Source organism: Cynoglossus semilaevis, chromosome 8 (assembly GCF_000523025.1).
Source record: "Cynoglossus semilaevis isolate Cse_v1.0 chromosome 8, Cse_v1.0, whole genome shotgun sequence".
Lineage (NCBI taxonomy): Eukaryota > Metazoa > Chordata > Actinopteri > Pleuronectiformes > Cynoglossidae > Cynoglossus > Cynoglossus semilaevis.
Window position 1 is genome coordinate 5,415,700 of NC_024314.1, and position 11,422 is coordinate 5,427,121.

The 11,422-nt window shown below is 41.8% G+C and overlaps 1 protein-coding gene across 1 annotated transcript; it reads right to left on the reverse strand.

Annotated features, from left to right (window-relative positions):
* On the reverse strand, positions 1 to 8,375 carry LOC103381737 (vesicular glutamate transporter 1-like). The gene is made up of 13 exons (XM_008314244.3): positions 8,314 to 8,375; positions 5,797 to 6,049; positions 5,568 to 5,686; positions 5,354 to 5,468; positions 5,149 to 5,236; positions 4,827 to 4,913; positions 3,729 to 3,865; positions 3,069 to 3,218; positions 2,715 to 2,847; positions 1,694 to 1,804; positions 994 to 1,121; positions 628 to 697; positions 1 to 543 (listed from the first exon to the last, which is right to left on the reverse strand). Exons 1-13 carry the CDS (start codon positions 8,373 to 8,375, stop codon positions 266 to 268), a joined length of 1,731 nt encoding a protein of 576 aa, XP_008312466.1. The 3' UTR covers positions 1 to 265.
* Between the last annotated feature and the right edge of the window lie 3,047 nt (positions 8,376 to 11,422).

The following is an 11,422-nucleotide window of genomic DNA, read 5'->3' on the forward strand; positions in this document are numbered from 1 at the left end:
TNCTGTCACACAGCGAGTCACACTCATATTACATCTACGTTTGTCTGCATTTCCACACTGCAGTCTCCTGATATTCAGTCCAGTTGTGATGATATAGTAATAGGCCTAAAGTAATGCAAAAAACACCAAACAAAAACTGTCCGTTCCCACCTCCAGCTGTGAAAGCTTCACTTTGACAGTTCTCCATGACATCAGTGTGAAACTTCACACTGTTGATGTGCAGGGTTTGTCCCACTTTAGATACCTAAAGAAGGATCTGCTGGTCTTATGTCAAATCCCGCTCCCCTTCTCCTCCATATAGGTAATTATTGGTTCCGACAGGTTGTACATACTCCTCAGTTTTGTCCCAGTCTGAGACCCATCCTCCTCCACCTCCATTGGGATCTCCCCCCTGGTTCATCGCTCCGTAGCCTGCACCTCCACTTGTGCGGTACAGCTCCTCTGTCTCATTTGCAAGTTCGTCTTCATCCAGGATGCCACACTTCTCGTCACTCAGCTGCTCAGGCTCGGCCCAAGCCTGCTTTTCTCCAGATGCAAAAAGTCCTGCAGCAGAATGATTGCAACAGAGCTGTCTACTAAACACGACACTTTGAAATATAATATCAACACTGGACAGAATATACCAACCATAGAAGATCACACCTCCATAATGTACAATGGAAGCTATTAGGAACACTCCCTGCCATTCTTCCCGAGTCTATGGATAAAGAATGAGTAAAAGATAAATGGTTAGAAATGTGAAAAAACAATGTGTTTGATTTCACATTTTGGTTTTTAAATATTTTAAACCCTGCAGTAAATCTGAGGTTTGTACTTTTCTGAGTACAAGTTAAAGCAGAAAATCACGCGGGCGATGCATCCTGGGTTGCATGTTGCTAAGCTAGAAAGTGATAATGTATGACAGTTTGAATGTTTTAAAACAGCACTGCATTACTGAGGCAAAGGGGAACAGTCCAACTGTGGTCTGCCTAGTTCAGTACATAAATGACTCACCTTGTGCTTCGTCATGGCCCCGACTATCAGAGGGCACACCATACCAGACAAGGTGCCCACACCATTGGAGATGCCCATGAGGATACTAGCATACCTTGGCGCTATGTCCAGGTGGTTCACATTGAAGCCTTTGAGAAGGAGCAAGTTTAAAATGCAAGGGTGAATCAAAATGTACAACGACATGTCTACATCTTTTGTCATGTGCTGAGGTGTGCTAATATAATTAAATGCCAGGTTTTTAGTCAAATTAGTTTAGTTCTGCAACAACTTCGATGCTAGCTTTGTCTGATTTTGTTTCTCAAAATTGAAAGATTTTTTTTAAAGGAACTGGATTTCAGCCCTTAGACTATGCAAAGCAGCACGATGTGACCGTTTATCAGAAAGAAGGAAGTAACCGAAGACTGAAATCCAGGATGTGTTATTTTTATGATATTTTTTCCCTTTGCTATAAAACCTTTTGGACTTGTATGTAGCCTTGATTATTAATTTAAGCTAAGTTTTTTATGCTTTAGTGCTTTGCAGCTGGATTAAGTCACAGTCCAGCCAGCATTTGTATGTGGGACACTGGTTGATAGAAGGTTAAAAGTTGAATCAGTCTGGGTTTAGCCACACGTATGTAATAAAGAGCAACAAGGAGACGGAAGCTACATATACATATAAGTGGCTCAGTTAGAGATTGTGATGAATGTCATGCTTTCACCTGAGATAGCAAAGCCAGAGAAGCCCACGGCCAGGACCAGGAATGTAATGGCTACACCCTTGGTGTGTGAGAAGCCCACCACCAGCAGTAGAGTGGCCTCCATCCCAAAACCTGACAGAGAGATGAGAAATGTTTACTTTACTGGGTTTATTTTTGTTTGTTAACAAATGTCCTGCCCTCAAACAGTGCAGGAAACAGAGAAACCAACAAACGGATATGTTGCTTGGACACTGGTGTTTCACTTCTCTACTGAGGTTAAAAAAAGACCCGTAGATGCAGATCTTCTGCGTCGCGGTGACTTATCATCTCTCTAATGCACGACACATTTCTCACTCTGAGAAATGTATCTGCGAAAATGTTTGACTTCCACTAAATTCATAATAAACCCTCGACTTAAGAAGCAAACATTTTAATATTGCCATGATGCAAATTAGCCGAAGGGTTTGTTAATTAGAATCCAAGAACACTTTGTTTTGAACAGTTCAGCCTTTCTTATGTATTTTACATCAGATGAGAAAAATGTGGGGAAAATGATTTGGTCTTTAAAATGTTGCGGTACCTTAATTTAGTGAAAATAGAAAGGGAGAATTTACAATTTAGTTTAAGAAAAAAAGGTCTTCATAAGTGTTGATTCAGTCCCAGGTGATTTTGTCTGAAAAAAGCCATAGAAATTAAAACAAGAAAGAACTCACTTTCTCACAAATGACAAAATAAGGAATTCATAAGATTGCAACACTGTTTTAAAGAAACAGTGTTTTTAACACCAGGTCTGTGACCCTTTAGGGATCCACAGAGGCACCACAGAGGGGTTGTAACTTTTTTCATGTTCTGCATGTTGAAATAAAATAAAATAAAATAAAAGCATGAATATATACACATGCATAAATATATATTTACATACTTTCATTTATATATTTATCTACATACTGTTTCTCTTGGTTAGCATTAAATGTTTGTGCAGTTGCTGCTGTGTTTACTATGCAATGTTTGTGGTTTCTTTTTCTGCTCGACACATTCTCACCTCCGCAGTTCATGAGTTTCCTGACGTTAGTGGTTGTCATGATGTGATTGGAACGAAGATAGTCAGCAATTTGGCCGCCAATAGGCACAATTATGGTCATGACCAGATGGGGAAGTGCAGAGACTATGCCAACCTGATGATGACAAACAAAAAATAAAGTCTCTTTGTGCAGAATATTACAAATAATTTACCTTCTAGTACCAAAAACAGAGAAGACTTTGTTATGCAATACCTACTGTACACAGTCACTGCTTTCAGTAAACGCAGAAAGCAGTGACCGTGTAGCATCATGTAATTTAATTATCTAGGGCAGAGTTAACCATCATTCCACTGCCAGTGTTTGGTTTTTGTTACCTTGCTGATCTCGAAACCAAAGACCTCCTCGAAGTACGCTGGCTGGCTGATGAGGAGCAAGTAGAAGGTCCAGCTTCTGCAGAAGTTGGCAACAATTATGGCATAGACAGGCATGGAGGAGAAGAAGGCCTTCCACGGGGTGTTGAATTTCTAACAAAATAAAAAAAAAGGTTTACATTGCAAACTGTATGACCCCTACAACACAGAAATGCTGGTGTGGCCTAATGATGGGACACAGAACCGAGTTCACTTGGCCCACATGTATTTCCATCCTAAAGCAAATTGAACTCCTTGTCAGTGTGATACAGCTCACCACTGCACACAACCAAATGTGACCTCTGTTTTAACCTATCACAAAAGTGAATAGGGGGCAGCAGTGAGTAGGGACGGTGACATGAACAGAGCACCTCAGTGGTAACTTGGCAGGTGATGGACTCGAGCTTGAAACTATCTGGACCTAAGTCCACTTCCTTAACCACTAAGCCAGCACTGCCATAAAGGTTCCAGAGAAATTTAGGGACAGCTTTTTGAGACATGGACATAGACTCTGAGTAGATTTCGAGCATGCGGGCCACTACAGTTCTTAAATAGGTCTCTCTTTGTTAGCCTAGCGTGCAGTTTTCAACAATGTAGACGCATTCAACATTGATGAATACTTACAGACACTGAATGTTGGGCCGACTCTCCGATGCTTTCCTCGATGTATTTTCTCTCCTCCTCTGTGATGGTAGGATGAGCTGCTGGACTTTCATAGGACACCAGGACCCAGAAGCAGTACCACATGATCCCAAAAGTTCCTGGTGAAGAGAAAGAAAGATGGGAAAGGAAGTGTGTAGAAAAAAATAGTCTAAAACCTGGAATAATATCTAAGCCTTTATTTATATATGTGTATGTATATGTATAAGTATAAGTCGGGGTCTTCAATATGTTGCTTGCATGCTAGCAGCAAACAGAAGAATGCAGTAATTTCAGGACAGAAAGGCACCTATGAAATAAAATGTATTATTATTATTATTATTAAAAAATAACTAGACATGCCCCAACAGGTAACAATGTTATATATAAATGTTGGACAATCGTCATGACTTGTAAACGCAGCATACATGCTGGGCAGTAGCAAACTTAGCTGTTTTAGCTTTTAAAATAATAATAATAATAATAATAATAATAATAATAATAAAATGTTTATGTATACTTTTTAATACAATTTCATCATGCTGTCACTGTAATAAAGTTTATCTATCTACCTATTCATTTTACCAATACGGTTTGCACTACATATATTTACATTTTATACATTTTTTTTGCATTTTGTTATAGCTTAATATGTTCAGGTTGTGCTTCTTCTCACTACGTCATTGTTCTTTGTTGTTTCTGTATGTGATGCTGCTGCTACACTGTCATTTCCCAGCCTGGGATCAATAAAGTATATCTATCTATCTATATCTATCTAATCCCATTTAATATCATCTTGTGTGTGCAACACATGCTGTTGCAAATTCAACCAAAACCGAGAGTTGTAAGGACTTTCTTGCCTACACGTGGCACACAAATATTATTCAATTAAATCTCGTGCTGCTTTATACCCATTGAGCCCAAATGTCACATTCGCACTTGCACAATCTTTTGTTACTTCTGCTTTTGTTCATGTTCACACCCATGTTCTGTCCACAACTTTTACAAAAATATACAGACCTAAATTGTTTGGTTTTTTTTTTTTTTTGTCTTCTGGTGGACTACAGGTCAAAGGTGACTCACCGTAGACATAGAAGACCGATGACCATCCTGAGTACTGGACCAGGATTCCAGCCAAAGGCATGGCAACCACAGCACCAGCATAAGAACCTAGAGAAAGAAAATCATCGTAACTTATTTTTTAAAATATTGTAGGCCAGAGTCTCATTCACTCAGATCATAGATATACCTCCTTTTTTTTCACACCACCACAGGCTTACCGAAACTTAGAATTCAGTAACAGTAACGGTAGTAGACTCTGGTAGAAATTTGGTGTGGTTGCTCTAGAACACCACAACACCAATGAGTAAAACGTGTCAGAAAGACATTTCTGAGAAAAACTGACCACAGAACGCTGTTGTGGCCAAACGACTTCTTTCCAGTGGTGGCGCCCACTTTGCCCAAATACCATGGCAGGCAGGATATGAGACCCCCTGTGGAGGAAAGTAGAAATTACACTTCCACCTTTTCCTCTTCATTATTTTCTATGATATTGTTTATACATTTGATTCTGTTTCAGATGGAGTTATAGAAAAGACAAAGTGGAGCACCTCCACCAGTCCTTGAAACACCCTGACAAGTATGACGCAGCCAAAGTGCATGCGGGCCGCCGCGGGTATCAGCATGTTCAGGAAAGATGTGGCCACTATAGCAAAACCAAAGACTCTAGAGGAGGGAAGAGGAATAGACAGGATGGGCTGTTAGGATACGCAGAAGAAGAGTGTGTGTTAGTGACACTGAGAAGACAGCGGTGAAACAACACACCTGTTTGCTGCAAACTTTTGACAAATGAACCCTCCTGGAATTTGGGTGACTATGTATCCCCAGAAGAAAGATCCGTGGATCATTCCTACCGTTTCTGGATCCCAGTCAAATTGAGCTTTCTGTGGGAAAAGACAACAGGGTGAAGGAAATACTGACACGATATCAGGAGACGTCTTTCACCAAACCCATGAGGACGTCTGCTGCCACAGTCCAGAAGATCTTCACTCACCACTATCACCTCCTTGTTGTCTCTGAAGACTTTGTGGCTGTTGACCATACTGACGATGGCCACGCCCAGGTTACATCTGATTCCAAAGGAGATGCAGAAGCCAATGCCAGAGAGAATGGCGATGATGTAGCGTCTGGGCAGACCGAAGCACGTGCAGTCCACCACGGGCATCTCCTTCTCCTCCACCTGCTCCGGCCGACCCTCCGCCGACAGCTCGATGGTCTCGCCATTCTCCTGCTTCTTCTCAAGAACTCTGGTGAAAAAAAAGAGAGACTCTGCAGGGTTAATTTAACAACAACAAAAAACACCACTCCAGCTGATTACACCTAACAAGGTACATGTGTGAAATCTTTGACAACAAAATAAGAAAGAAAACATATATATACATATATAAGTCTATATGTATATACATATAGACGTGTATATTATTGATTAGCTTTATTTTACAACCAACATTTTTCTTTGATGTTTAGCTCTTTTGTCTGTGACCTTCCTGCAGATGCTTAAAAAGACACGGACACTGAAGTATCGAGTGACAAACGCATTTTTGTTCCGGGGAATTCAGCTAAAAATGTCCGACATTGATCAAACTGAGAAATAACGGTGAGGCAATAATAAAACATAGAGCGAGTACAGTCTCCCTATTAGTTACTGTAAGCAGTCGATCTTCAAGACTGATCAAGTATTAATGATTCCTCTCCCTGAATTATTAATACCCCTGGCTCTCTGACTATTTTTGTCTCCCCCCTCTGTCTCCTCTCTGTCGTCAGCCTCATACCTTACACGTTATAAACCATCGTCATCTCCCTGTGACTCAGAGCTCCACATCTCAGCACATCTCTGTCCTCTTCAGCAACACTTCACCATTTTCACCCTAGTGAGTCGTTCCCTGACTTGACACGACCGCCTCTCAATTAATGGACAATCCGTTGTAATCCCTGTGTGTCACCTGACCTTTGCCCTGGTCACACTACACGTTACAGGTCTGAGTGTCCACTCTGAGCAAGGAAACAACAATGTGTTTCTTTGTCTTTGTCACAGGTCAAAGGTCGAGGGGTGAAGGTGGTTCAATCTCTGCAGAGGTGCAGCCACTCTCACAGTAAACAAATTAGCCAGTGTGCTAATGTACATTAGCCACATGTCTAATATATTTACCTACTTCAAAACAAATCAGCCAGGTTTTAGTGTTGAAGCACAGACATCAATGGTCCAAGACTAAAGTTGCTCAAAAAATTAGAAACATTTAGACAATTGATGTATTACGTCTGTGGATAATATGTAGTAGTATGTCCCTGTCCCCACAGTGTGTATGACGCCACTGTCCATGTGTAAGTAAAAGTTGCGTGCATGTCTCAGCAGCAGGAAGCAGTGCTGGCACTGAGCAAACATGGCAGCTGTGACAGTACACACCATGGAGTACCTGGGCACAAACTGCTGGTTCTTTAATATACATGAGATAGAATGACAGCTGTGAGGGCTGAAGGGGCACGGGGGTGGGGGGTGGGGAGAACAAGGGGCGGGGGTTGACCAAGGTGTGCAGCCTACAGGGATTTACATGGGCCGACAGCTTGGCCGGGCAGAGTCTATTCCTGGAGAGGATTTAAGTGTTTAGACGCTACATCAAATCCCAGGAGAGGAAGAGGAGTCCATCAATACCTTTTTACTTCCAGATACCAATCAGAGACCTGATTACCTCACACACGCAGTCCTGCAAGGTGTGCCACACACTCTTCTTCAAGCAGTGGAATTCCAGAGACGTCAACAGGAAAAAGCTAAACTTTTCCAGACTGGCTCACATTCAGACCTGAGGGTTTGAGTCGTCAAACGCAGAATAGTTTTGAATAAGAGTTCTACTGCCCCACAGTGGCAGGTGTCACACAGCTAACAGGACACACAGCTCAAACACACTCTTTGTACATTAAGAAGTGTGGAGAACATCAGCTGAAGGTCCAGAGTCTCCACACGACCTCAACATAAAGTCGTCGACACGGCGTCTGTAACACGACAACCTCACAGCGGTGCAAAAATAAATAAATAAATAAATAAATGAAGTGTTGCAGGAGCTGAATGTATTTATTGATTCCTGGGCTTCATCTTACACTGATAGAGCAGTTTGGATCCAGAATGAAATTTAATTCTGTTTATTTGTGCCTCAGAGGAAAAGGAGAAAGGAGACGCACATTCACAGTCTCATCAAAGAGTTTTCTGTATTATTATGTATTTTCTTTAAAAACCAGTTTTTCTGCATAAAAGTGATGAATAATCTATTGAGTTTTGTCATGTGATAGAGTGAGCAGCCTGAGTGAAGCAGAGGTTTAAAGAAGAGTCAGAAGTGAACAGTAGTCGAGACCCTCCGAAATAAATGAAGTGAATCCGGTTTTAGCAAAACTGCTCTTGACACCGTCCTTCAAAAAACACAAAATGACTCTTTTTGACATGAATGGCTTTGAATTCATCTTCAGCATTATTATCTCTGGTAAGCTCTTGTTGTGTAGTTGTCGTAGAGATCTTACATACCCATATATTTTGCCCAGAGTTTTGGCGGCCACGGCCTTAAACCTGTCCGGCCGGATCTCCATCCTCACGACTCCAGGATCCGACCAAAGTGCTGTCCCTCCTGAGCGCACAGCCTCCTTCTCCTCTCCTTCCCCCGCCTCGTGCTCCTCACACACACATAAATTTTGAAAAAGGAAAAACAACCCTGCTTTTCACCCAAAGCCCCTTCCTGTGGGTCTGTATTCAGAGACGTTGATTTTCCAGTGAGATAAAAACTGTCTTCAGCCTCCTGTTCTGTAGAAGCACCTGAACAAACATGTTCGGAGCCACCGTGGCAGAGTTCCTGAGGATCCTCATCAACTTCTCCACACCCACTGGTGTCCACTCAAGCCCACGTTTGGATCTGGAGGAAACTTTGGACAGAATTCATGGCAAGTAGGCGCTGTCTCTGTCCGTGGTTCTGAAAACAGATTACTGCTGCCTACGCGTTAATCTCTCCTAGTGTGAGTGTGTGTGTGTGTGTGTGTGTGTGTGTGTGTGCGTGTGTGAGTGGAAGGTGGCATGTCACTTCCTTCCTCTCAGCCCGGTGTTTTAAGTAGTGACTATTCGAGCAGCAGCTATTCTTGGAGCCCAGGAGCCGTGAATGGAGGCAGTCAGAGTAAACTCTGTCCAATCGAAGATTGCCGGCTCTATGGAACCAGGGCGGGGCAGGATGATCCCAGGACACTGCTAATGTTTCTGTGCAGGATGCAGCTCATCTGAGCCCTCAGATCAATATGTAAATAAATAAATATTAAAGGGATAGGGCTGTCCATCTGTAAAAACTTTGATTCAGATTAAACACAAAGTAGCTGTAGATTAATTACAATTGAAATTGGTCATGTTTAATCATAATGAATCAATGCAAATTGTCTCTCCTACGACTTTTGTTTCTGCATATGGCAGAAACAAAACGACAAATAACAGCAGGCAGATGTTTGTGTTTTTGTTTGTGTCTAATCCAAATGATGGAATTATTAAAATGGAAAAATGTCAAGAAAACTATATCAAAAGTTGAACTCAAATCATACCAGAAATATGTAACAATATATTTCATATTTATTCATAATATGTAACAATATTAAATTGTTTTAGGCTAGGAAGTAATAGTAAAGTTTGTTTTTAAAATTGAGGTCAGTGTTTCAAAATATGTGGAGTTTTGTTGGACGTGTTCAGATCAAAGGATGATGGAAAACATGAAGTGATCAAAGAACTAACGCAGTTCAGAGAATGTGCGACCACTGCCATCCACCACTTATGATGAGGATGAGGTTTGACTGAAACCAAACACTGTCAATATGGTGATTGCATATATTTATTGTTTTACACAGGATTTAATATTAAATCCCAGGATTAACAGACATTATTTAATGTCAGAATGAACGCTATGGTGAAAAGTGCAAACTTTTGAACAGATGCGTAGAAATGACAAACATGGGATGCACACAGAGACGTGGTGTTTGACTGAAGATGGTGCAGGAACACAGGTGAGAGATAACCAAGAACAGGTGAACGATCAGGTGAAGGTGATAAAAGTTATCTACAAGTGTCAAAGCCTTAACTATAGGTGCTGATTATCAGATACAGCTCTTCTCCAGATCCTGAGCTGATATGGTTCTGAGAGCGTGAGAGGAGAGGAAGCGAGGAGGGAAGGGCATGGCAGAGAGAGGGGGGGACAGACTGGGAGGGACAGAGATGGTGGACGCACTGGCCGACAGTGAGCCATAACCTGCCTTGCGTACGTCTATGGCGCTGGAGTTAGCAGAGGGATGAAAAAACACAGAGGGAGCGTCCATGGGGTCAGTGGTTAAATCTGCAGGCAGAAAGGTGAGAACGATGAGAAGAAAACATGTCATTTACCTTTGGTGTTGTTTTGTATTTATTTTTATTTTTATAAACAAGACCAGAGGATAGAACTTAACAAGAGTGAGATAACATTTAGCCTATGTGTGTGTGTGTGTGTGTGTGTATACACATGTCAAGATAAAAATAATTTATTTATATGACTGAAGCAAATAAAAAGTGAACTCAGTTTAATGTTTTACACCCCCCAATCACCATGCATTAGATTCTACCGCAGCCAATCAGAATCCTTCTACCTGTGTCATCGTGGAGCTGTGTGTGCAGGTACTGGTTTTTGGTGTAGAACTTGTTGTAGATGCAGTAAACTGCGGCCATCAGAGTGATGGTTCCCAAGGCTGCGGCGATGAACAGACCCACTTTGGCAGTGTCATTGTCCACATCTGTGGAGACAGACAGCGACAGTGACCAACAGAGGGCGCCTTATGTGGATGGTAACATTTTACACTTTCAAACATCTCCCGTTGTCAGTCATCCAGGTCATTTCTTTGTAAGATGTTGAGAAGTTGTTAATGAGCGTAAGAACAGAGAAAATAAACACTGTCCTCTGTACTTAAGGACTGTACGGCCTATGACGTCACTACCATACAGAGAAGAAGCAAAAAGACCTACATGCTCGCTGTGAATCCACGGGGTTGGTCTGGTCCTTTCTGAGGAGGTCCCTCAGGTGTGTTGGAGGAGCACGAGGTTCTGCTGCTGGAGCATGATGGACCTTGAGCTTCTGCTCAGCCGTCACCGTGTTCTGGGAGCTGCCCAGTGGGAACACCAGGAGGAGACAGAGAGCTGCCAGGCTTGCCATGTGGTTCCTCCACTGCTACAGCCACTGAACACAAACAAGAAACAAGTACTAAACATCACTGTTTGTACGTGTATTTGAACTGGAGCAGTGAAAAGAAGTTCAGTTGTTTATCTTTATCTCTTTATCCTAGTCTCTCTCTCCTCCCCCTCGTTCCATGTCCTCTCCTCTCTGCTTTCTCCCTAACTTTTCCAGCTCCCTTTTACTGTAGTACATGACTGTGGTCATACTGTACATCAACAAAGAAAGATGATTTTATTCTGATTCTAAACATGGTCGATCTACATATAGCGTTAGGTGTCCTCCTTTGCCACATTATCAAAATAAAACCTTATAATTATATTTTAACAAATCCAAAAATACATTTTTAAATTCCCAGCACATCTTCACACCACTGTACTTTTAGTAATGAATGTAGTTTTAACCTGTATCCTT